This window comes from Anopheles cruzii, chromosome 3, assembly GCF_943734635.1.
Source record: "Anopheles cruzii chromosome 3, idAnoCruzAS_RS32_06, whole genome shotgun sequence".
Classification (NCBI taxonomy): domain Eukaryota; kingdom Metazoa; phylum Arthropoda; class Insecta; order Diptera; family Culicidae; genus Anopheles; species Anopheles cruzii.
In genome coordinates this window covers 2,052,542-2,077,541 of record NC_069145.1, presented here as the reverse complement: position 1 = coordinate 2,077,541, position 25,000 = coordinate 2,052,542, and the positions used below count along the sequence as shown (strand labels likewise).

Sequence of the window (25,000 nt, the reverse complement as noted above, 5' to 3'; positions counted from 1 at the left end):
AGGACATTAGCCAGCAAACCGATTGGATGCACGCACGATTAGGATGCGATCCCGGGTGGGTTGATAGCTGTGGTCTTGTGCGGTGTGCGTGTGTGTGTACTTTTTAGGTGTAGCGTTTCTTTCCAACATTTTCCACAATTGATAAAGTGGCCCACAAAACAAAAGTAATCATTAGCGCAAAACGCAAAGTAAAACGTATTTGCTTCTCGCGGGGGAAGTCGCTGCGAGTTGAGTCGCCCTCTAACGCCAGCACCTTATTCGTACTTAATGTGGAACTTAATTTGGAACACTGGAAAAGAGGAAAGGAGTATAAGCGCAACCAACAAAACTATGATTAAATCAATATTTAAACTAATCAACTAACGATACTAGCGAACGAACGGCGGTGGTGGTGGTGGTTAAAGCGAGGCCACAGAAATGGGTGGCCACTTGTGGCAAGTGTGAAACAAATTAACAAATCAAATCATGCAAAACATACATTGTTAAACTATTCAATTAAATAATACAAACCAAAACACACACGGCGCACCACCCTAGAGGGCGCGCGTCTCGAATCATCTTTAGCCGTGTTTTTTCCAATTTAAATGCGAAATAAATAACAAACACACCATGCGGGGGGAAGGTGTGTGCGATCGCGATCGTTTTCCCTGTGCTCGCCGTCGTGGTGTGTCCTTCTAGTGCCGTTCAATAGCATTTGCTGGTCAATGTCAAACGGGGAGACGGCGACACAAAGTGAGGAAAATCCGCGTTTCGTTGCCATTGGCTTGGTGGGTGGCGTGTCTTTGGGTTGCCTTTTGCCGTGTGGGTGTGTGCGTGTGTGTGTGTGTGTGTCGCGACGAGTTCGACCCGTGGCCGCGGCGAGGTGATATACAAGTGCGTAACTCTCGGAAGGAATATTAGAAACTCTCTCGGTTGAGCGGTGGTAAGAGATAAAAACATATTTAACTCAACCAAATAGTAATGCAAACTATGGAATAACCAAGCAAAGCAAACGGAACAAAAACGGAACTCACTCAATTGTGCAGTTCGCAAATTAATTAAGCTAAAAGCCTAGCTCTCCCCCCTTAACAACAAAACACACAAGACTTCAGTTTATCTCTAAGCTAGGTTCTATCACTCTACACTTATATATATTTACAACAACAAAACGAAACTAAAAGCAAATACAAGCCTCTCTCTTTGTGAAAACTCTTTTCCTTCTCAAGTCTAGGCCACACCACTAGACAGGGTGGCGAACGAAGGAACAAATATAAGTACCGTGCAAAGTGTGTTAAATCATCATTATCTTCTTATAACAAAAAGAACAAAGAGTAGTCGGTGGCCATTTAAGCGAAAGTATTCGACTTTAAGGTACGGTGACAGGCAGCATGTTAGGTAACAATTAAATCGCACGCAAATCAAGAGATGAAGCCGGATAAGGTGACTCGTCGAATCATGTTTCGATTCATTTAATGTAAGTTCCTTGTGCACCCCCGATTCCCCGCGCATAGCAAGAAGCGCATGATCGTGCGCATCCGAGGCCGAACCGACAAAGACCGAGGGCGACAAGACAAAGTTAACGTAAGATTATTGATGATGAGGCCGGAGTGAACGGTTTGAACGGTTTTTAATCACCTTCTCCTCCTTCTGGATGCACACCCAAAATGTGATCGCACACGATCACCATACCGCCATACGCCCCTGTCCATCCCTTCATGCAGAATATTAGTGACAACCAAACAAAGCACCCAACAAACAAACACATATTTATTAGATAACCTAAAAAAGTAACAAAAATATTAAACAACACGACAGCGCGCAGCGCAGAGGACGATTACGGTCCCCCGGTCGGGCCCGGGTGCTGTGTGCCACTTACTAATTGTTATTCAATAATAGCGTAAAAGCGGGGAATAAACCACAAACTCACGTTCTTAAATTTGACAACCGCCACACAGCAAATAGCAGAACCCAAAATGGACGCATTTGACCCAGACGCGGGAAGTGTCTCGAGTCTCGAGCAAGTATAGAACGTAAGCAGCAAACACACAGCATATTAAGGAACACACTAATGGAAATTAAGCCCCCCAAAAAAAAGAAAGTCTTTCTCTTACTGCACTCTTCGTACAACTCTGCCACAACCAGCACGTGCCACATTGGCCGGCACGTTTAGGTTGAGGTTGAGCAGGCAGCATCGTTCTATCGTGGCCGAGGGCCCCCAGCTAAACTAAATTAGAGCCCTTGACTTCTCTTGGCAATACTACTACTTCTTGGCAATATGTGTAGTTTTCTGTTGTTGTTGTTCCGGAGACCGATGCGCCTCACGCGGCGGGGACACTCTTCTCGGACGACAGGAAAATGGAAAATAAGGAAACTATATACGCTTGTGTAAAACACGCACCAAAAAACACGTTTCTCGCTTATTATTCGCCCAAAACCTAAAAGTAAACGAACAGAAACTTATGCCATTTTCTATATTCTACGCTAAACACTAAGAGGAAAAGCGAGCCAGGGAGAGAGAGAAAGGGGAGAGGTCTTACCCGGATCCGGATAGTACTCTCGACCTCTCCCTTTCTCTCTCTCTATCTGATCGATACGCAGCCACAGATACTATTCGCGACCAAGGCACATTTTTACGACAAAAGCACACACCTTACGACAGTTCTGTCCCCTTTCGAACGTAGCTAGGCACATCTCCCTATGTTGGCGACAAGCCTACTCTGTTCACCTCTGTTGCGTTGCGTTTTCAATCATTGTTGAGCGGCGCCGGCACCCCAAACGATCGCCGATCTCTGTTGCCCAACTGTTACTTCCAATTCTACTCCGTGTCCCCCTTATTAAGCGAGCGCGCGCCGCTCGACTTTCTTCACCATTTTCCAAAAACCCCACTAACCCACCCCAGTCGTGGGGACACCCTTTTTGCGTGTAAGTAGTGAATAGTAGTTAAGCAACCGCCAGCAAACAATTAGTAGCTTGAAATGATGTTGTTGTCCCCTTGCATTTTTGGCCGCACGGCGCGAACGGCGGTGACGGCGGTTTGTTACTTTAATAGCTCTGTTGATGTTTGTGTGCGCGCGTGCCGTTCCTTATATTGTTGCCACAGACACACATACAGAGAGAGACACAGAGAGATAGAGAGAGAACGAGTTCGAAATTCTACCCACGAGGATATTTTGTGGCAATCCTCCGCGGTATTAAAGAAAAATCCTCTTATTCGATAAAAATCATTCTCCACCAACCACCCCGGGTGCACCCGGGGCCGGGTCCACCGGGTGGTCATAGCTAGCCCCCCACCCTTCATCAAGATCCCCTTGGTAAGGTATCGTTTGTGTCGGAAGTCAGTTGTCGGGTAATTGGGAATTGATTTAGATACTTCGGTTCGGTTGCGTACTCTACACGATTTTGCTAAGTTCTCTCTATAAGCTCTAAACCAGAGGCGGTGTGTGTAGAGGTAAAAAAACGGTTCGGTTTCAGAAAACTATCGGTTTTGGGTTCCAGCCTCTCCGAGTTGCGTTACAGTTAACCGAATATATTCGAACACAGACACACACAAAGGAAGAGACAACTGAACAAAAAGAAAATCATGAAACATTATTATACATTGTATGAATGAATTTTTGATAATCTAATTATATGTATTTTTGAATTGTATTTTATCGTGGAGCAAAAAGAAATAAATATGTACCTATAACAAAAAAAAGTGAAATAAAATAAAAATCTACTGAAAAATCAGCAGGCGGCGGCGGAGTGCATTTGTTTACGGTGAGGCGGTCACGGTGCAGTAAAGACCTTCGCCTAAATAATCTAGAAGATACTGGGGGCCCAAAATAGAAACTCGCGGCCAATTTGGAGTAGTTTTATCGTCGCGGTCTTCGTCGCCGCGGTGGTGTTTAAATAAACAGCAATCATTCCCATAATACTAATGACAAAGGTTTGGAGCCCCCCGATGAAACGGGGCGTCTAGACTGGACTCCGCTCTAGGGCTAGGGCGAAAGACGAACGTGATTCCGTGATAACGCGAAACAATGGCCAGATTCCGGCCCGAAGTCGTCATCGCGTTTTCGCACCGCACCCCATGAGCTAAACGGCAAGGTATGTCCGGCCGGCCGGACATGTAATCCCACGATCCGTGCAAGTATGCAGCTGGTTGGAAGAGGAGTTGCGAGAAGTTTTGCGTGACAAAGAACGATTACTTGCGGCGGAACCGTGCCGCGGACAAGTGGGCGCCTAGTCAAATTACTAGCTCTGGATTTTCCCGGCGACGCATCGATAGTTGCAACGATATGTCGACGCCTACAGCCATCAAAGAGTCCTTTGGGCGCAGCTCGAAATGAATCGCAGTCGCCTGCGCTCGCTGTCACTTACCTTGTCAGTGGTCCCGTTGTGTCGCTAACCGCTTTCAGCGACATCCGCAGCGACCGATGGAATGTTCCGAAAATTGACTCTCGCCGTCGCCGCTGGCCGGTGACCGGATCCAGCACAACGCCATCCGACGTGACCGTCTGTTGCGCTTTGCCCGTTTCCGCATCGGCCGTCACCAGCAGATCTTTCACGGTGACGGCATCGCCAGTTTGGCCACCGACCGCCGAAGCGATGATGATCGGTTTGTGCCTGCTGCTCGGATCGTCCAGCAGCTTGGTCCAGCACTGGGCCCCATCGCCGTCGGCTTCCGGTGGCGAACGGTCCGACATGCGGCCGACGTCTTCCAGAAGTTTCGTCATCGGTTCGAACTTGGTTCTCTATCCGCGCCGCAACACAAATGGCACACTTTTTCGAGCACTTTCAGGCGAGCGTGGTGGAACTGCTGAAAGGTAGGACGAGAGACCGAAATGAATAAAGCTGTTCTGATTCGTTGGCATTTACGAAAAAGGAAATGCGCCCCGCACCGGGGATCGGGTCAAGAACTCTAATCGTCGCTAATTATCCGCTCGCTCCTTGAGCATCCAATCACCGTGGGCATCGTGTGTGCTACTGGAAATCGTAGGCCGCCAAGGCAGTCGATCGCGAACGACGAACCAATACGTCGTCAGCTGACGAGAGACCTGTCTGCGGGCAATTACGCCACAGTTATCTCGGGTTGTGGTCAGTAAATTCCAGTCTACGCTACCGCTTACTCCGATGAGATCATTAGTGCCATCGGAGTCGGGGTCTGGGCGAGGGGTCGGTTATCGGATGACGGCAGGCGGAACCAAGGACGGCAGCATATCTCACGCCCGGAACCCTTTTGCGCCGCACCCGCACCCAGCATCCCCCCAGTGTCCTTGAGCGGTGGCTACCAAATCCTTGTTTCAACCAGCCACATCTGGTTCCATCCCGGATGTTTTATCGACACCCACTCGCTGTCTCTCGAAGAAGCCCGCTTCACCGCCAAATCCTCTCATTTGCATTCTGTCGCTTCTTAATCTGTTTGCCGTTGCTTTGCGCCGTTATCAACAAGGCTGATAGTTTGACTCAGCAACGGCCGCAGGCCATCATGTAAAGCATGTTTGACGGGCTTAAGCTCGACGTGCGACAGACCACCCATAAACCAGTCGCAGCAGAATCGCTGCCGGTGGCCCCGCGTTCAAGAAGCCATTTACCTCATCCAGACACTCCACAAACCAGGCACCGGAACAGGCTCGCGAGAGCGACAGCCTCTCGAAGCGTCTTCATGGGCCGCGGTTTCGATATTAAAGCTTTGGCGGCACTCAGGTATTTCCGCCGGACCTACACCAATCAATCATCTATTAATTACGCCCTGGGTGCCGCACTTTCGTTGGCTGTTGGCCCACTCGATCGTGCATCGGGAAGGGCGACCCATCAGTCGCGGAAAAACCAAGGCCGTACGATCAGTACGACTTAATCATCCATTTAAAACCCGAACCCCGCAACGCGATCGTGATGTGTGCTGATCGATCACGGTCACTGTCGCTGTAGTAGCGACTGGCAATGGCGTGAAAGGCGTGCAGAAAATAATTACTGCACATCGGAGCGACGACGACAAGCATGCAATCAGTGCCCTCCCCCCGGGGGCCTCCCGCCAGTGCCCCCGAGATCTTCGCGTCCGCCTAATGGTGACCCACGCCATCGACGCATTAGGAAATAATAAATTAGCCACCCGACCAGTGGGCAAACGACAAATGGTGCAACTCAATCCTCGTTCGTCTCGTGAACGTTTGATCATTAGTTTTTCAACTGTCTAATTAAGCGCTCTCCAACATCATGCCATCGGGAAGGCCAATTCGCGATTGCATAATGCAGCATAGCGCACCCCTTGTGAGGGGACCAATGTCAGGGACACCGTTTTTTTTGGTCCGATACAATTTGTGATTTTAAATCCTTACTTATTTTTCTGGTGACCCCGAGCGAAAAATCCGCGCAGCTTGGGCGACGCAATTGGCAGAAGACGTGCGCCTTCTGTTGTTCCTCCGATCACGATCCGACGCACCAAAACGGAAAGGCTGTCACAACAAAAGCCGAGCAGATCGTCGCCACGGCCGCGATCGGTGACATTCGACTCTTCGCGTGCGAGACAGATTAAAAATAAACCAGCATAAAAATTGAAACAAAAAACAACATATCAAACTACTCGGGATTCGGTGGCCACAATAAAAAGGCCGGATTCAGCAAAAAGGCCAGAACGGCGTATTTTTAGCCGTCGTAAATCGCGGTACGCGCCTTTCTTACGATCGGCTGGCTGGCCCCCGGGGTGTTTTGCTGGCCCGGCCGACGGCCACTACTACCGTTTCGTGGGAAACTACTGTCTCTGTCCACTCCGATCCACTCCGGAAGATGCCAAACACACTATTCTGATCGTGTCCGCACAATAAACTGCAACGCGAAGATAAACAACGCATCGTATGACGTGTGCCGGCGGTCGGCGGCCAGTGGACGGGTGCACGGAAACGATTAGTGTCATCCGCCGCCGTATGGAAGGGACCAGAACACGTGCTGGGTCGCGAAATTCCAACCCCTCCAACCGTATGGGAGACATTATTAGCAGCTGAGATCGCGCCAACAACGCCACCGAAACGAGAGCTGGCGTTCGATTCGTTTCGGGCCACGGAAAATAAAGTGGAAATAAACACAAACCACGTCAAACGGGGGGGATGGCCAATTTCTATACAGCCGCGTTTGACCATTTATAATTATATTTCTCCAAACAAACAGCGACCGCTGTGGCTGGCTGATGTCACGTGCCGATAAATAGCCGTTCCGACGACGGAATTCAACCCTTAATTCGGCTGAAATCGGGAGGATCGAAGCAAATCAGCCGTATCGATGGCGACGTTGGCCAGTTGTGCCAGGGGGGGAGCCGTAATATCCCACTCGTTATCGTTACGTAACGGGCTAGAAGAAGCTGACTCATAAACACCCGTTTCCGGGCAAGTAATAAATTCTGCTCTAATCACTGCGCTACCCACGCGGCAAGGTCTTCGTTCCCAGACGTTCACCGTAATACACATCCGCCACCAGACAGAGGTGCTCTGCGGATACACGACGGCGTTATCATTAGCGACCGTTTACACTAGCTTATCCTTTTCCTGCTCCGGCTCCTGGTAGCTGACCGGCACAGCAGCCGCCACCGTTTTATCACCAGATTGTCTCGTGATCTTCATATTTCAGACCGAAAATACGAAACCTACAACATTCTGGGATCGTGTTACATGGAAGTTGTGCGTCACTTCTTCATTCATCATAGGTCGGAGCTGTACCGGGCTCGACAGTCGAGAAGATTAATACGCCCCGTGCGGTTCTGTTCTGTGTTTCGCTACTGAAAAAAGTAACAAAAATGTTAAAATTTCGATCCACACGGCCACCACGAGAAGAAGATTATTTCCGATTTCAGGCAGGCTGAAGGACGATGTCGCACGACGAGTGGCGCAATGCCGTGCAATGGCCTCAGCCAACAGGTTGTATATTACTTTTGGGAGACTCAGCCCAGCGATCGTGTCCCTTTTAGGGGGCCAACGGAACAGCATATGCTGCAGACTGTTACTGATAAAGTGGCCGCTGACCGTACCACTGCATGACGCACGCGGGCCCCACACCCGTGCGCATCTTATGTTGCGGGGGACGCCGAGATTAAAATGAATGCCATGTTTGTGCACGTCACGGATTTAGACACGACACGCTAATCCTTCCTTTCGGCCGGCCCGCCTCGGACGAATGGTGGACGAATTAATATCACTTAAGCAGCTGGACGGGACGGGCTAAACATCTCGTGACGGCCGCTAAGACAATGGGACCGGGACACCGGCTGACCCGGTGCCGAAGGAAATGATAATAAAACGTCTTAATTTATTGGAAATGTTTGTCCGCTGAGAAATGTAACGCTAAACCTTGAACCAGATCCAGAGGACGAACCAGAGTGGGTCCCGACAGAACAAGGACGGATGTGCGCTCCGGTTACCTAACACAAGGGCCTTGTGTTGGGCCTCAAAAATGCTCATGGCACACATTTCTAAAGGCCCCCTGCAACCTGGTAAAACATACGATCATTTGCAAAGGCCACATTTTTGCGAGCACACCGGGCCACGTGAAGGTCACAGAAATCAAAAGCCGGGCGCAACATGATGCCACTGCGGAAATCGATGGAACAAATGGAGCGCACGCAATCGCTCGAGCCACGGAAACGGTGGCGGCGGCGGCGAGGACGGCAACCCACCACCACCTGTGTGCGCGGCTACCGCGCACCTTGGAAATTACGCGCCAAGGTTAACTGAGGCCGCCAACGGGCACCCTGCGCCGTTGTGCGCGATCGAGCCCGCGTCGAAACCGCGCAAAAACGTGTCACTCGTGTCACGCTCGGGCTCCCGCTGGCAATGACCCAATGTGCACCAACACACACACGTAGATGCGTCTGTGCTCTCCACCACAGGTCGTTGCACTGCCAGGAAACAGGATATGCGAGATCGTAGTTCGTGCCGTAGGCCGTAGAGTTCTAGAAAAGCCTTAGAGCAGATTGTCGATTAAAAAACTGAAAGCTGATTACCACTGCCGCAGGAAACACACGCTTTAGGGGCTCCCGGGACCACTTCACGCACTCAAAAGATCGGCTCGTCCTGGGCACCGTTCCGACGCCAAATGGTTTTCAGCACCCCGCCGCGAGGAGGCTTCCTTGATCGATTCGCTCTCGCATCGACGGCTCGCAATCGCCTTGACCGTCGACTCCGGCTTAGGACTTGCTGAATGCGGGTTTTCCGCAACCGGCGCGCAGTAGAAGGGTCTTTTTTTCTTGGGCCGTTCCGACACAAATCCGACACACGAGTCCGACCACCGCGTAAAAGGTCGTAGGGATCGTAGGTTATTTTTTTCGCACTCGATCGTCACCAAAAAACACCCCGCACTTCAAGGCATGACACACTCACTTTCGCACAACCCGCCACGCGAGGGAACGCTCACAGAGGCCGCAAGGATAACAATGGAAACACACACACACACTGGCTCGATGGTTGGCCCACAAAACACCCTCTCTCACACGTTTGGCGGCCCAGAATACGAACAACGCGTGCGCACGATCGTGCACAGCAGCGGGGCGAAAGAAAGTGAATTGCGTGCGAACCGAGACGGCAAGAGACAGACACTGGTGGTGGCGCGGCTGCTGGGACAGGCGATCTCGCGTACTGCGCGTAACGACGGCGTAACGTACGATCGTTCGCGTCGGTTACGGTTTATCGACTGATTCCTGACAAGCCGCCGACGACGGCTAGCGACAACAGAGCGGGCGCCGTACTTCCGTCCTCCGCTGCCTTCGCCGCTGCTGCCGCTGCCAGTGCAGAGAGTGAGTGTGAGTTGAGTGCGGCCGCGCCGCGGGTTTTCGCGGAGGTAGCAAGACCGGCTCGCAAGAACGACCGCAGCGAGTGAGGTGTACGGCGGCATTAATGCGCGCCGCTCGGCGGTAGCACTTTTGATGGACATGCCTCTTGCGTGTGCCCTGTGCTACGGATGGGCGACTGATCGCGCACAACACACAAACACACACACAGACACAGCTCACACAACATTTCTCTGACGATCGCGCGAGCCGCCGCCGCCACCGATGACGATTAATGCAAGGGTAGCGCAAAAATGTATCGAACAAACCCTTTTTCACTCCGTTTGGCGCACCGGGACGGGAAGCTAATGAAGAAGAGAACGAAAAAAGGGCACCTGAAGCTCTTGGCCTATAATTTAAGGGCCATCAGTCGGTCGTCTCCGTTCTCATCTCGTCCTTTCTGTTGTTGCGCTGAATGGCATAATTGTGACGCCGATCCCCGTTAACTACGTCGAACTCAGGAGAGTGGCACCTTGGAACACGCACAACGCTAGATAAGAACTTTGAACAGGTTCCACCGGCTCCGGGGGTTTTCAATCAGCTGTCCGCCGCCCAGCCAGTCTAGCACCGGCCAAATCACTGTGCACTGTACTCCGACCGGGTTCGACGCGCCACTGGCGACTGGCGCCGGTTGCCGTGGTGCCGCACTACGTATGACGCCAAACACGTGTCCGCCGCACGCAAAGCAGTCAGCGACTTGGCGCAAAAACGGAAAAAATTCTTCGCACGGGAAACACGTTGGGAAAAATTGGTGAAATGGCCGGCGGGGAAGAGACATTACCGATGACGCATCGGGCCCGGGGGTTTTAAATTGATGGAGGGGCCCCGCGTTTGTCGCCGAAACAATGTCGCCCCAGTTGGTGCCATGCAAAAAGGGTTTCTCTGGCCACCCCTTAGTAAGGTGGCGTGACTTTGCACACTTTTGCGGGCGGGAAGGAAAGAATGCAGCCCCGGAACGGTGGGGATTCGCACATTAGGTAGGGCAGTAAATAAAACACGAGAGACAAACGGTTTCAGTTTTTAAACATTTTATTCTGCACTGCAACTGCACTTCAGTGTGCTCTCTCGACCTCGCAGCTACTTTTGCTTCTTCGGCGTGTTTTCTTTTGATGAAATAACAACAGTATCAGCAAATTGAACGAATGCACACCCTGTCGTGTCGCTGTCTCAGGCGCTTCCGTTACTCTACGTTGTATAAAAAGGCTAACGCTACAGTTCCGTCCACAAACAGTTTTATGACTTCTTTCGTGCTTCGTTTTTTTTGTGGGTTTTGAGGTTTCCTTCGGTGCGCTTCGATGACCCTTTCACCGGAACATCGGACAAACATGTGCTGATGAAAACCGAAACCGAACACAACAGAATCTGAAGCTCCCAGTTACTGGGCTCCCTGTACACGCGGCGATGGCGGTGTGAGCTAAAGTCCGGGTTAAAACAACGGCCATCAACACTATTGCTGTACAAGACGAAAGCGCAGGCCCAAAAAGGATAGCGTTCTATTATTGTTCTGTTACTTGGCGTCTCTCTCTGCAAATTGCCGCACGTTTACGCGTGTTTTTTTCTTCGTTTTACTTTTGCTGCTTGAAGCAATCGGCCGCATGCATTGTCACACTACGAGAATCATTCCTTCGCGGATCTCTCACCGCTCCGTAGCCAGAGGACCTATTGTTTTACGGTTTAAAAAACACAATTTTGCTACGCTAGGATCATTCAAAAGTCGAACATCTGCTGGTAGAAGTTCTGTTTGTTCTCTTTCTTGTCTACTGAAGGAAAGGAGAAAAGCTCAACGTGTCTCTAGGGATATCGACGACCGAGGATATCTACCCGCAGCCTACTGGGGCGTCGTGTAACAAGCTAACGAACAACTCTGCCTGTCATATTAGTAGTACCTTCTGCAACACGCAACACGCGTTCTTCTGATGACCTTTTTCGCTCCAAATTCGTTCCAATACTAAAACCGTCTCCTACAACAACAGTCCGCCTTCCACTCTGTACAATCTTCCCGCTACTATACACTATACAATGTAACGTTTCGATAGCATTACCACCACACAGCATTTACTCGGTGTGTTACATCGAGTTAGGTTACGATTTCATCACAATCCGCACCGTAGAGTAAAGTTAATCAAACAATCGGCGAACCGTAGTATGGCGAACAAAGATCTCATCTCTTCCCTTTTTTGTACGAGTAAAAAGCTCACAAAACGCTAATTAACACCCTAATTGTTTGACTGTGTGTGTGTGTGTGTGTGCAGCACATGATAAGACGACGGGGTGTTAGTTTGATTAAAATAATGATGATAAAATTTTCACTAGTACGCTCTTACACAGTTCACGAAATCGATAGTTAATAATACATGGTTGATATTGTGTTTAAATCGACGCCGCTTCTTTCCGGGGTCGCGTAAGGGTGTTCCTTTTCTCCGGGGTCGTCGCGCGCGGGCTTTCTAATCTGGCCGGTAGATCGGTGTTTTCGGTATAAACTCTATCAACAGTACGTACTCCATCATGGAGTTGGAATCGCACTGCTGCTTGCTCAACCGCCAGTGCAGCCCGAGTTTGTGATAAAGGTGACTGTTTTCCCACTCGAGCAGTTTGTTTAGCGTATGCTGTGTCTGTGGAAAGGCAATTCGTTAATTAAAAAAATGCAACATCGCAGGAGCCATCGCATTACGGGGAACCGCCAACGTACCCTCTTACTTAAACATATCACAGGCCATAGAGAACACCCTAGCGTGCAGCAGCAGCAGACACAACCGCAAAACAACCACTTTACGTTCACCGGTAGCGTCTTCTTCAACACGGCATTGATTCGCATCACGGTCGCCTTGAATTCTTCTGGCGCTACGCGCGATACCAGACCGGCTGGGAACTGCACGTTGAATCGATTGCTCAGGCCAAACCTGGAACGGACAGACGAGACGGAACGGGAGAAAGATTGTTTACATTTGATCAATTTATTCACGCGGATGTATCCATCCGGCAAGCTATTGACTTGTTTGCCGGTGAGCGAACTGAAGCATTCGGCATCGCGGTCGCATCATCACCCATCTTTCGAAATACTTTGGTCCTTTACAGCAACTATATGATTGTGTTATTCCATAATTCAGCCTCCTTTGATTGATCGACCGGTTGAATCGTTCATACCGATCAGGCTTCATTGATTCATCAAAGCAAGCTGCTAAAAAGACACTAAACTGATTCAAGAGCTCGCTACCTCTCTCCCACTCTCGCTCTCGTTGGCTTTCTCGCTTTGTCTCGCTCTCTCTTTCTCTCACTGCCAGAAATTTTGTTTATTTACGTACGTCAGCTGGCGTTTAGTGCTCCGTGTTGTACGCTGCATACCTTTTGGTATAAGGTCAGCGGCTATTACGCGATTTCGGGACGGTCGGGGCACGGGATTCTCGGAAAATCTATATCCATCCCATACCCACTCAAAAATCGTGCCAATCCACCGTGCCGCGGGGCGAAAGTGGGCTGCAGAATGCCCTTCATTAAATCGGCCGGTCGGACGGGAAAATCAATGACACACGCACCCCCCGAGGGGCCGCTGGGCCGTATCGAGTGCGCGCGTTGTTTTGTGTGGCTTGCATTTCGCATGGGTTCTTGCTTTCGCCACCCCGCACGGTAACCGTCAGTGGTGCCTGGTGCGTATCATTTTCGTACCCGAGCGGGCTTTTGTTTTCGATCTCTTTCGAGTGGCCAGTCTTGGTGCGCCATACGGTGACAGCAGAGAGAGGGCCGCATTGTGTAACTTGGCGCACACACAGCGGTTGGAACGAAATCGAAACGCGAAACGCAAACCAAAGCAAGAGAAAAGCGAAACGAAACAGATAAAAAGAGCACGGAGGCGCCGCCGACCACCGTCCGCTGATCGATTGTGTAAGGGGCGTAACGCACATGCCCCACCGAATGATGGATGAGATGGCGCGAACGAGGCCCGGTACTTACACTGTCATATTGCCCGCTCCACGGATCACAATCGGATCCGGAACCATCTGCACGTGTGTCTCGTCCAGGTTCTCCTCGGACAGCTCCTGCTCCTCGTAGATTGCATCGAAATCGGCCATCATGCTGGAGCGCGTTCTTTGTGTGATCTCAGCCGAGTCAGCCCTTCTTTATGCACGGCTTACTAAGGTTCTGCCGTCGATCGCTCGCCCGTCCGCGCTCAACTCTTCGCAATGTAAACAAAACCAGTGTACGCAAACAAAGAGATACTGCAATGAACCCTCATTATGTCCTACAGGTTCAGACACGCTCCGTGCGGCCCTTCCGCGTCGACGGGTATAATGGCAAGTTTCGCATTTTTCTACTTTTCACTGCAAAGCTCTCCACACACTAGACGTATGATTTCGCATCGCCTACTGATGAGCGGACGCGCTCATCATATGGTTTGCACACACACAGTAGGCGTAGGGCGCTATTCTTCGTACTTCTTCCACCTTTCTGGCTGCGGGCCGTCGTCGTGGTTTTGCTCTCCGATGAACGTCGTCGTCGTCGTGACTGCAGCAGTAGCAGCAACTACGTAATAGGCCAGCCCACGGCCTTCCGCCGTCGACTGAAAGTTGCCCTTCGCCAGCAGCACCGGACGACGGCAACCGATCGTAACGCGCGCGCCTTCCAAATGTGCCCGTCCGTGTGTCCGTCTAGCGTCTTCTGCCCTTCGCGAATCAGTGAGCAGCACTAAGGAAACTCGCTCGACGGATGATGCACGAAAAACGGAACCCCCTTTATCGATAGCATTTGGCCGATGGCCTTGCTCCTAATTCCGCACACACCACAGGATGCACCGTGAACAAACACGACTCGACACGAACCAGCAGCAATGTTCTTTGTTTTGCCCACAAGCAGGTTCTTTGCGCGATTCGATGGTGGTCAGCCGCCGCCGTCACTGGCTATGGGGCACGGAGGAAGAAGGAACCCGAGTTGGACTGTCGACCGTTTCGCGTAATGTGATTCATCGCCGCCGCCGCCGATCGATCGGTGTGTCGCGTAGTTTTCCAACGGGAAAACACCACGCCGTTTTAATGCGTACTAAGACGACGGTGGTCGGAGAATTGGCCCGATTGCGCTCGTACGCAACAAGCACTTCCACTTTCACACACTCCACCAACAGCGGGTTGATCGCGAGTTTTTTCCTACAGGGTGGTGCTGCTTGTTTTGACGTTTTGCTTACGGAACGGGCTGCCGGATTCGAGTAGACTGCTCGAATCCGACCCTACATTCGGATGGGTTACATTTCTTGCTCATCGATTAGTGTTGAATTGATTGCTAATAAATGAAATTGAAACAATTGAATGCTATTGGATAGGAGATGAGATTGTCCCCCCGCGAGAGATGAGATTGTCCCCTTAGCGCAGCAACCGAGGTTGGTAGTGGTTCCCGTGGCGTGACGTTTAAGTCATCGCGATTTTCCAGCGCTTTTCCAGCATTTGTTTTGCTCCTGGTCCGTAGCTGTCATCGACGAGTGTGTGGTGAAGAAAAATCTATTTCTCCAAAAGGATTGCACACACTAATTTGGTCATGTCGCTGAAATCGCAAGACGATATTCCGCTCGCCGATGACGATCTGGAAGGTGAGTGTAAAAACTACGGAATGCGGGTTTCGTGAACTAATTCGAAACGGGTTCCTTCACCTCTCTTCACCGCAGTCATCATTAACGACGACGAGAGCTCCAAGTACATGTGCAATGGGCGATCGCTGGACTCTATTGCGAGCTCGTACACAAACGGCAACTCGAGCCCGCAACAGTTCCTCGACAACGAGAGTCCGGATGCGGACGAGCAGGAGGAAAAGGCACGGCTGATTGCGCAGGTGCTCGAGTTACAGAACACTCTGGATGATCTGTCGCAGCGCGTCGACAGCGTGAAGGAGGAAAATCTCAAGCTGCGCTCCGAGAACCAGGTGCTCGGACAGTACATCGAGAATCTGATGTCCGCCTCGTCCGTGTTTCAGTCGACTACGCCCAACAACGTGCAAAAGAAAAAGTAATACTCACGATCGGTTGCCGCCGTTCGCTTCGGATGCTGTTGCGCTGCAGGCTGAAGAGCTTTGAAGCCAAAGATATTCCACGCTGCCGCTGCCGCTGCTACTACTATAGTCGTTGTTGGACCAACGTAAAGACACATACTCGTGCCGGATGGCATGTTCGTTGTTCTAGAGGGGCAAAGGATCGACACTTGCGCTTCGATGACCTGGCCAGCGAAACGCATAAAGACACACACAATAGACTGTTGTTAGGCCGAGCTTTTCTCCTTCACTGCGTAACATGGTTGCGCATATACGTATTCTCTCCTCAACATTCTGTTCTTCGTCGTTAGCCTCAACCGGCCTTATACTGTATGATACTCACGCGGTGGTTTCAGTTCGCCCGGTCGCCCTCTAGTCCAGCGGGGAAAGTTTCTTAATTTTAAGTCACCCATAGCTCGTTCTGCAATATATATCCCCATTCCCACTAGCAAATTAACTTTAAGAGACGAATACCGCTTTTTTGTGTAACCGCTTTTGGTTTTATTCTGTTCCTAATAAATCGCTTTTATGTACACGTAAGCAAGTAGCTCGCTGTGCAGGGTTCTTTACATCACACAGTTGTGTGCCCACCGAGGAAACGGGACCACGTCCTTGATGTTGTGAACGTTCAACACCCAGGACAGGTACCGTTCGAAACCCAACCCGAAACCGGCCGTAGGGACACTGCCGAACTTTCTCAGTTCCAAATACCACTGCAGTACGTCGCGGTTGGGCAGCTTTTGGTACAGCCGTTCGTAGCAATCCTCACGGACGCTTCCTCCGACGAGCTCACCTACGTGTGGCACCAGAAGATCCAGTGCGTCGACCAAGTGGCTGTTCCGGTCGGATTCGCGCATATAAAACGATTTAAGTTCCTTTGGCCAGTAGCAAACAAATACCGGTCCACGGCAGTGCTGCACGAGCAACAGTTCTTGCTCCTTGTTAATCCCTTCGTCGGCCCGAACCGGGGATTTCAGTTTGTCACCGTTCGCCCTCAGAATCTCAATGGCTTCGTCGTACGTGAGGCGTGGAAACGGTTTCTCGATCCACGCAAATTCTTCGCCTAGTTCGGACCCTTTAGTTACTTTCCGCACCAACCGCACATCCGACTCGCTTCTGTCTAACAGCGTTTTCGTTACTCGTTTCAACATGTCCTCCACTCGCGCGGCCAGCTGTTCCAGCGTGTCCATGAACGCTTCTTCCAGCTCCAGCATGTAGAACTCCGAAAGGTGTATGTTGGATTTACAGTTTTCCGCACGAAACGTTGGCCCAAACGTGTACACCCGATCGAGACCGTGCGCCATCGCTTCCAGGTGTAGTTGGCCGGAAACGGTGAGAAAGGTGGCCCGATCAAAGTAGGCATGCTCCGGGGGGACATTTTCTTTTGCCATTCCCGCCAGGAGCTGTTCGTTGAGTGACTTTACCAGAAACGCTTCTCCGGCACCTTCGCAATCGTTCGAAGTGAGGACGGGTGTGTGAATCTGCACGAACCCGTCCTGCTGAAGGTACTCGGCGAACGCCCGTGTTGCCTCGTGCCGCACGCGGAACGTGGAACACATCGAACTGACGCGGGATCGCAAATGCAGGTGGCCACGCACATACTCCGGTGGGTAGGACTTTTTCGGGTAAAACGGATACCCCTCCGTCAGGGGACACTTGCCCAGCTCTTTCAAACTTTCCACCTGCAGCTCCAGCTGACCCTTCTTGGGAGACGCAACCAGCACACCGCACGCATCGACCGACGAACCGTACGCCGTGTCGAGGTTCCTGTCTTTGTCGATCACCAGCTGAAAGTTGGCCGGTGTGGAACCATCGTTTAGATCCACGAAAAGGTTGCCTTTCATGTTCCGGATCGATTTAACCCATCCCTGTGGGGAAGACCGAAAAAAGCCGGTGTGCCGCTGAGACTAAGGACCGTAGAAACCGCGCAGGGTGCTGGGTTACCTTAACGTTGACTTTGTCCCCCGCTTTGCAGCCGCTTGTAGCGAGTTCTTTTATTCGATAATGGTGATAACTGCGGACCGAGTTTCGTGCCGTAAACAGCAGTAGGCGATGCAATGATGGCAACATTGCGAACCAAAGGCCCACTGTGTTTTGTTTTGAAACGTTCAAAGGATGTGACATTTCAGGTTCTGTCTATTTTTCTTTCATTAAAATAACGAAAGTTCGCTATCCTTCGAAAACGTTTGTGCAATGTGTAGCGCAAATAATTTATCGTTAGCACCGAATGTGTTTTATTTTTATGACCACAATGAAGTTATGGGTGATGGACACAATCTACGTCATTTCAAACATTTTTCCTCATTAACCATGGTGCCATTCCGTAACATGAAAGTTCAATATCAATCGTAAATAGAGGACGTGCCCACCCTTCGCCTTGACCGTTACCATATCAACGAACCGCTCCTATGGCTACGCGACTCCCGGTTGCTTGTTTACGACCCAGCCTTGGAACAGTAGTCTTGAAAATTCTATCCTTGACACAGGCATTTTCTCATCGTCCTGGGGACTCGCATCCCGTGATTCGGATATGTTAACGAAGAAAGAGAAACTTCTCATCCGTCCGTGGCAAATGCAACGATACATCAACCACCGCATCAAGGTGGTAACGGCCGTGCCGGCCATCGATTTCCATCCTCCGCCCGAACGGGTGCACATTACCCAGAAGCTGAAGAAGCAGCAGAAAGAGCTAGAACGACAGGAGAAGATCGAACAGGAGAACATCCGGTTGCTGCAGCGACTCGGGGCCATCATGAGCAAGAAGCGACTGGACAACATTTGGACCTACACCCGACCGAAGTAACGACCTCTGCGGGGAGAGTTGATGGTTTTGAATCACAAAACGCAATTCCCTTCTTTAGTTTCCTTAGCCGTGAATACATCTATCCGGTGCGCCCAAAGACCACTCCGGAGTCGTCCGGGCGACGAGGTTCCTCGGCGCAACCGACGACGGGTGGTAGCTACTCCGATACGACCGTGTCACCGTTGTTGGCCAAGAGTACGCGGTCGATTCGCTGCAGTGCGTGCAACACACCACGCCGATTGGCCACCCAACTCAATCGGGTAGCACCGGAAGGCCGCATACCGTGGGCACCGCAGCGAAAGACCACCAACCGTAAGCTGCTGCAAGAGGCCGAAACGGAGCAGCACGTTTGCTGTCGGTTCTGTTGCTGCTGAGGCGAATACGACGGGCACCGAGCACTACCAACCCCTTGGGGCCAACGGTGGCCATGGGAAATAATTAGCCGCACACACAGAGTAGAGTTTGTTTACCAGCGGTATTATATTTTCATGCATCTTTCTGATGGAAAATAAAACACCACACGCCAGAGCGGGGGACGCACAGCACACGTACGCACACGCAAACACTTCTCTACTTAAGCGGAATAAAACGGGAGCTGTGCGTGGCACCGATACCGGGGCGACCGTGCTTGACCGGCTTGTAGGTCATCGAGAACTCGCCCAGGTAGTGGCCGATCATGTCGGGACGGATTTCCGTCTGGTTGAACGTCTTGCCGTTGTAGATACCGACGGTGGAGCCAACCATTTCCGGCACGATGATCATGTTCCGCAGGTGGGTTTTCACGCAAGCCGGCTTCTCGTTCGGGGGCGTGTTTTTCTTCGCCGTCCGCAGCTTCTTGATGAGCGCCTGGGGCTTCCTGCGCTGGCCGCGCTTCAGGCGCCGCTTGGCCCGGCTGTGCATCAGGTCCATCAGCGCCTCCTGCTTCATGTCCAGCAGCTGGTCCAGATCCACCCCGCGGTAGGTGAATTTACGGAACGTACGCTTCTTCTTTGCCCCCTCCTCCGGTGCGTTGTCAGCCATGGTGGCAATCGGAGCGCCAGAAACTCTAAAATAATCGGATTTTCCGCGAGGATTTCACGCGACACTCGTCCTCTCGGGCAGAACGAATTAGGAAAGAAGGTTTGACAGCTCGCCCGGAGCGGAAGTTCCACAACGCACAAACGCACGTCAACTGTCAACCGTGAGTGGCCACGGTGAGTGTCGGTTTTGCGTTTCCCACCCGAACGAAAAAATCACTCAATTTGTCATTTAAAATTGAAAACGCTTCTACAAACAGAAAAAGTGAGAAACGCTCCCGAAGCGTTTTGTGTTTATTGTGTCTTGGATATATTTTTCTTACACGTTGCGATATATCGCTGCAATGCCTTGTATCGATTAATCGCAGTGATATATCGCAGCCAAGGTGGAGCGTCTACACGCCACGATGTACCGTTGCGATTTGCAATCGCAGATCTCGGTGTCATGGAAACAGCCATGGAAGAAACACTGTGTTTGTCTGCCTTTGGATTGTGCGTTTCGGTTACAAAGCAAAAAATAGAACGTACCAAGAGTACTAATCGGTCACGGTGGTCAAGGGAATGGCTTTTAAAGCGAGGCAATTATTCTCACGTTAAACTTTTGCTTTAAAACATTCAAAACAACATGCCAAACCGCCATCAATACACGCACACATGTATATCCACCGTCAGCACACGCACACATGTATGGAGATTGGACCGAAATTGATGCTCGGCGCATTCAATTTTTTTGATCTGCCAATCTGGTCGTATACAAGCAAATTGGTACTTTTTTGCTGTCTACACGTAGCGATATATCGTTGCAATTGGTTTCATACAAGGCATTGCAACGATATATCGCTACGTGTAAACGGCCCTTAAGAACAGTTCCTGATATATGTTTTTAGAGCGATTCCGAGCCATTATCGAAGTAAGCAACGATATTTTAATACTTACAAAAGTTGACATTCTCTGGAAAGGGTTGACCTACACTAGCCTTCTAAAGGAAGAACATGAAACAATAACAAGAATGAAATGACGAAGAAGATCAGCGAAGTAGAGCTTTCATGTTGAATTTCTTTGTTTTAATAAATAGATAACCGCAATTCCGATTCAAATCGAAAGCAGCCCTAACCGTAAATCATACTGCGGTGCCAGACGGCACGAAACAAACGATATATCAGCCTCCAACCGCGACAATTTTGACAGTAAAGCGATCAGTAGGTGTCAAAAGCTTTGTGGGTCTGCAGACCCTGCAACAGGGCGCATTACAGACGAAAACAGAGGTTTGTTTACAAACAAACGAAAACAGAGGTTTGTTAACAAGCAAAGATTTTTATTTGTGATGTTATTTTGAATTTTAACTATAAGTTTATCTCCATTTCAGCAATAAAATGGGTAGCAAACCGGAGCAAAAAAGATACGTAAAACTGGTAAGTATGTTTCGGATAAATGCGTAGTGAGCTTGGTTATCCGGAACGCTCCGGATCCGGTGGACGGAACAATTAGTTATGAACATCGAAGTTAATGTTTTGGTTAGGTGATTATTAGTGACGGTCATTATTGATGGTTAATTTTGTTGGAAGTTTACAAGAAGGTGTACATTTGCTTTTTATATCGTAAAAATTTGTGCCGACAGTGGTCTGAAACGCTCCCGGATTTCCGCCGATTTGTGTACTTGATATGTGATATCTGGTTAGCACAAGAATCAAGACAGTTTTAAATAGAAGAACCAGGGAAGATGTATAAAATAGATTTTAATAGCTTCATTTATTTATAATATAACGAAATGAAGCTACATGAAATTGCTACATAGAAAATATGATAATATCATCGATGGAAAGAAGCATGGAAATTTTTTGGGTCCAGAACGAATGGGTATCCACATGTTTTCCTTCGTTCTGTTTGAATTGCCATCTTTTTGTATTTCCTTTTTTTAGAACCCTGAGCAAAGTTCCACAATCGTAGTAACTGAAACCAACATCAAGTGCTTCTTCGACTTCAGCATGAATAATGACGCGTATGTTATCCATGGAACCATCTCTCGCTCCTACATGCGGTTTTTCACCGACGGACTCGGCGTCGCCCATCCCTTCGCGACGAGTAACAAGCTGCACGCCAGACGCCGTCCGGGATTTCCCCGAGGCATAACTGGAAACACAAGCCTACAGATTCCTGTACAAAACAATCTTAGCAGAGAATAAACCAGCATAATTCCAAGCATGGCATCAACCATTTATTTCTTCGTGATCACTCCCAGTATAATATGAATCCGGATGTTCGGGAAATAACGTGAATTGGTGTGGCTTTTTCGTAAACGCTACATCTGTTCGCCGTAATGGTCATCTCTTTCATCAGCTCTGTTTGGCTAGCAATGATTCTGGATGTGCGGTCCTGGTGCCGGACGATTGGCCTGTTGTCACTTTGTTCAATCCCATCTTGCCGGTACAGCAACAATATCTAAAAAAAAGCGAAAAGATTATTCAGAAATCAACCTCTCCGATTTCTATTTTCTCGGGCCAAAAACACGAATGTAAACAAGTTTGACATTTCTCTTACTAGTTGTTTCTGTTGCTGTAATATTTCACCTGCCACACGGCACGAAACAGATTTGACACCAAGTTACATGTTGCGCGTAACTGTTTCGTGCCGTCTGGCACCGCAGATAGAAACGCTTTTAATAAAATGATCGAAATGAGTGCCCTCAGCGCTTGTCAAACTTTACTCACTCTCAGGAGCGCCGTTGTTTGCATCGGGCGACGATGGTCAGCGAACGGACAGGAAACGGAGGATACCCATCCCCCTCCGGACGCGACGGCCCTGCGCAAGAGAGAGCGTTTGCGCACCATCAGCCAGTGGCAAGAGCAGTGGGCGGCTGCGGGGACGCCAGACGCCAGTCGATACCAGCGCTGGACCCGCAGAGTCATCCCGGACGTCACGTGCTGGGTCAGCAGGAAACATGGACGTGTGGACTTTCACCTGTCCCAAGTACTCTCGGGACACGGATTCTTCCGAGAGTACCTGCACATAAAGACGTTCGCACGATCCCCTGACTGCACCTGGTGCCCCGGCGCCGCGGAGTCAGCGGAGCATGTCATGTTCCACTGCCCGCGGTTCCAGCGGGAAAGAGCGGAGCTGCTGGCGGATGACGGCCGCACCCCCCTCACGCCGGATAACCTGATGAGCGAGATGCTGCGCAGCCCGGAGTGCTGGCAGCGCTTTGCCCGGGCCTGCCGAGCCGTAACGCAGCAGCTTCAAGAGGCGTGGCGAGAAGAGCAACGCTTGGAGGCTGAGGCTGCAGCTGCTGCTGCTGCTGCAGCTGCTGACGTAGCTGCCGCTGCAGCTGCTAGGCGAACACTTCGCTAACCGTTTGCTGTTAACAATGTTGTTTGTTTACCACCGGTACCGTTTGTTCCTATCAACCGGCTGTGAAGAGCAAGAGCGGATCGCGACGGACTGACAGCTCCTCGTAGCGGAGCTGAGAATGTTTATACGCTATATCCGCGGCTTGTGTATGTGCGTAATGTAATGTATAAGTATAGTCCCTATATGTAAATATGTACTATGTAAATATGTAATAAAGGGCGATGATACATCGCGCTCCTGCCCCTCCACATTGCCAGACAGGCCCCTGGTGGGGGGGAGAAACAGGATGGTTCCCGCATCGGGAAAATATTGAAAAAAAAAAAAAAAAAAAGGAGCGCCGTTGTTTACGAATTTTCGCGCCCAGAAGCTGTCAGAAATCGAGATTGTTAATAGGCAGATTCCATTGAAGCAATCTCTGTTTAGTAAACAAGTGCAAAGTGGACGCATTTACAAAATCACCTTAATAAACGATTGCAGTTAAAATGGAGTCTTCGGCAGTGATTAAGAAAGAAGATGGTGTTGAGTAAGTTCGTGTTTAATAAGGATTCAAAGGTATAATAGCGAATTATTTTCCAGAAGCGCAAATGTATGTCGACGGTGTCTGTCGACTGGTGATGCTGTGGAGGCTCTAGAGAACGATGATTACGGACAATATAAACTACAAAAGCTCTCCGAATGCACCGGTGTTCAGGTAGCAACATTGTAACAACAGACATCTTACCCTTTTCCACCAGGAAGACTGTTCTATGAGACTCTTATTTTTACAGATTGAATTCTCTCCTGGAGTTCCATCGTATTTGTGCACGATGTGCGAAGCGCGTTTGAAAAAGCAGAACAAAGCGAAGAACGGATCACAAATCACTCAAGACCATCTCTACTATTCTACCGAACAAACGGTTGACACAGAATTGTCAATTAAAACCGAAGTTTCCTCACCGGATGCAGCGACGGATTTGCACAAGAAGTGTTACACTGTTCATCAAGCCAATATGACATATGAATGCTGTGGACACATACCTGACGATTTATTCGAGGCAGAAGAAAATCCAATTGAAATCAAATCAGAGTACGAAGAAGTTGATGAGCAGCATCAGCTGCAAGCAACGAATGATGTTCTGGATCATAAGCAGGATACCCAAAAAACAAATCCTTTGGAATCGATCTGTCAGGATCAGAAAGATCATCCTGTGGCCGTGGCAGACAATACGTGTGATGATGATTCAGCAGCAGAATCAATTCAAAACGTCTTGAGCCCCGAAACTCGGAACACCCATAGTAAAAGTCATTCCAAAAACCACAAGCACCATTGCCCTCATTGTTCGGCAACATATCCTTTTTTAAGCCTGCTAAAGGTACACATCCGCACTCATACCAGCGAAAAGCCATACCAGTGTGAAGTCTGTGGCAAAGCGTTCACGACATCATGCAATGTGGCAGTACATTCGAAAATACACAATAAGGACCAACAGCATCAGTGTCCTTATTGTTCATCAAGGTTCGCACAATCATCTCATCTAAAGGTTCATATCCGCACTCACACTGGCGAAAGGCCATACCAGTGTAAAATATGTGACAAGGCCTTTTACTCATCAAGTAGTCTGACACTTCATTCGAAAATTCATAATAAGGACCTACAGATAACATACGCATACGCATCAACATCATCTGCAACGGCATCATCTATAGCAAAATGGCTGCCGCTGAACGATGATAATCTACACGCATTTGAAGAGCACGCTAGGGGGAAGGAGGAGAAGTTAGGAAACGAAACGGCGGAATTCTTCAACGGTGGTAAAATCAAAGTGAAGAAACATAGCATCGAATGCGCGAAAAACAAAATGAGCAAGTACCTAAACAAATTTTTTTCTAAAAAACTCTTGTTAAATTCTGTTTGGACTAACAAGTCCACAGGCAAACGGTTCATTTTGGTAGACTTCCCGAACACGATAAGAGTTTTTTTTAATGCCATAGGGGCTTTTGTGCATAACTACCAGCGCAAAGATTTTAATACACATTTCAAATATCATCTCCGATACCGCCGTCCTCTGTCAACAAAAT

The 25,000-nt window shown here is 49.8% G+C and overlaps 6 protein-coding genes and 1 long non-coding RNA gene across 8 annotated transcripts in view; 3 read left to right on the top strand and 4 right to left on the bottom strand.

The window, feature by feature from the left end:
• Positions 1-4,697, bottom strand: part of LOC128272788 (G protein-activated inward rectifier potassium channel 3-like) — a 42,166-nt gene extending 37,469 nt beyond the window's left edge. The window contains exon 1 of the mRNA XM_053010667.1: positions 4,342-4,697. Coding sequence (XP_052866627.1) covers positions 4,342-4,697 — 356 coding nt within the window. The remainder of the gene's footprint in view (positions 1-4,341) is intronic.
• A 7,337-nt stretch (positions 4,698-12,034) lies between these two features.
• Positions 12,035-13,907, bottom strand: LOC128271318 (cysteine-rich hydrophobic domain-containing protein 2). Its single transcript, XM_053008784.1, has 3 exons — positions 13,721-13,907; positions 12,462-12,672; positions 12,035-12,384 (listed from the first exon to the last, which is right to left on the bottom strand). Exons 1-3 carry the CDS (start codon positions 13,840-13,842, stop codon positions 12,217-12,219), a joined length of 501 nt encoding a protein of 166 aa, XP_052864744.1. The 5' UTR covers positions 13,843-13,907; the 3' UTR covers positions 12,035-12,216.
• A 1,112-nt stretch (positions 13,908-15,019) lies between these two features.
• On the top strand, positions 15,020-16,316 carry LOC128272311 (short coiled-coil protein B). The gene is made up of 3 exons (XM_053010095.1): positions 15,020-15,137; positions 15,188-15,344; positions 15,420-16,316. The coding sequence occupies exons 2-3, from the start codon at positions 15,293-15,295 to the stop codon at positions 15,758-15,760; spliced, it is 393 nt and encodes a 130-aa protein (XP_052866055.1). The 5' UTR covers positions 15,020-15,137; positions 15,188-15,292; the 3' UTR covers positions 15,761-16,316.
• LOC128274726 (probable asparagine--tRNA ligase, mitochondrial) lies at positions 16,297-17,848 on the bottom strand. Its single transcript, XM_053013017.1, has 2 exons — positions 17,723-17,848; positions 16,297-17,646 (listed from the first exon to the last, which is right to left on the bottom strand). The coding sequence occupies exons 1-2, from the start codon at positions 17,846-17,848 to the stop codon at positions 16,345-16,347; spliced, it is 1,428 nt and encodes a 475-aa protein (XP_052868977.1). The 3' UTR covers positions 16,297-16,344.
• Positions 17,849-18,308: 460 nt separating this feature from the next.
• LOC128274156 (uncharacterized) lies at positions 18,309-18,955 on the top strand. The gene is made up of 2 exons (XM_053012264.1): positions 18,309-18,577; positions 18,640-18,955. Exons 1-2 carry the CDS (start codon positions 18,309-18,311, stop codon positions 18,953-18,955), a joined length of 585 nt encoding a protein of 194 aa, XP_052868224.1.
• An 82-nt stretch (positions 18,956-19,037) lies between these two features.
• On the bottom strand, positions 19,038-19,701 carry LOC128274365 (40S ribosomal protein S15-like). The gene has a single exon (XM_053012537.1). It carries the CDS (start codon positions 19,599-19,601, stop codon positions 19,152-19,154), a length of 450 nt encoding a protein of 149 aa, XP_052868497.1. The 5' UTR covers positions 19,602-19,701; the 3' UTR covers positions 19,038-19,151.
• A 1,047-nt stretch (positions 19,702-20,748) lies between these two features.
• Positions 20,749-21,638, top strand: LOC128274147 (uncharacterized). Of its 2 annotated transcripts, none has more exons than XR_008269289.1 (3): positions 20,749-20,862; positions 20,964-21,116; positions 21,565-21,638. It is a non-coding gene; the product is annotated as an uncharacterized LOC128274147 (long non-coding RNA). The 2 variants fall into 2 exon arrangements; XR_008269288.1 differs by having other exon boundaries at positions 20,762-20,890.
• Positions 21,639-25,000: the final 3,362 nt, after the last annotated feature.

What these genes read in the sequence shown, in the direction of transcription:
- LOC128274365 (XM_053012537.1), bottom strand. Translation starts at nt 19,601, where the DNA reads ATGGCTGACAACGCACCGGAGGAGGGGGCAAAGAAGAAGCGTACGTTC.
- LOC128272311 (XM_053010095.1), top strand. Translation starts at nt 15,293, where the DNA reads ATGTCGCTGAAATCGCAAGACGATATTCCGCTCGCCGATGACGATCTG. An exon ending in CGCCGATGACGATCTGGAAG is followed by an intron (nt 15,345 to 15,419) that starts GTGAGTGTAAAA and finishes TCTTCACCGCAG; the next exon opens with TCATCATTAACGACGACGAG.
- LOC128274156 (XM_053012264.1), top strand. Translation starts at nt 18,309, where the DNA reads ATGTTAACGAAGAAAGAGAAACTTCTCATCCGTCCGTGGCAAATGCAA. An exon ending in TGGACCTACACCCGACCGAA is followed by an intron (nt 18,578 to 18,639) that starts GTAACGACCTCT and finishes TCCCTTCTTTAG; the next exon opens with TTTCCTTAGCCGTGAATACA.
- LOC128274726 (XM_053013017.1), bottom strand. Translation starts at nt 17,848, where the DNA reads ATGTTGCCATCATTGCATCGCCTACTGCTGTTTACGGCACGAAACTCG. An exon ending in GGGACAAAGTCAACGTTAAG is followed by an intron (nt 17,647 to 17,722) that starts GTAACCCAGCAC and finishes TCTTCCCCACAG; the next exon opens with GGATGGGTTAAATCGATCCG.
- LOC128271318 (XM_053008784.1), bottom strand. Translation starts at nt 13,842, where the DNA reads ATGATGGCCGATTTCGATGCAATCTACGAGGAGCAGGAGCTGTCCGAG. An exon ending in GGAGCGGGCAATATGACAGT is followed by an intron (nt 12,673 to 13,720) that starts GTAAGTACCGGG and finishes TGTCCGTTCCAG; the next exon opens with GTTTGGCCTGAGCAATCGAT. An exon ending in TGATATGTTTAAGTAAGAGG is followed by an intron (nt 12,385 to 12,461) that starts GTACGTTGGCGG and finishes GCCTTTCCACAG; the next exon opens with ACACAGCATACGCTAAACAA.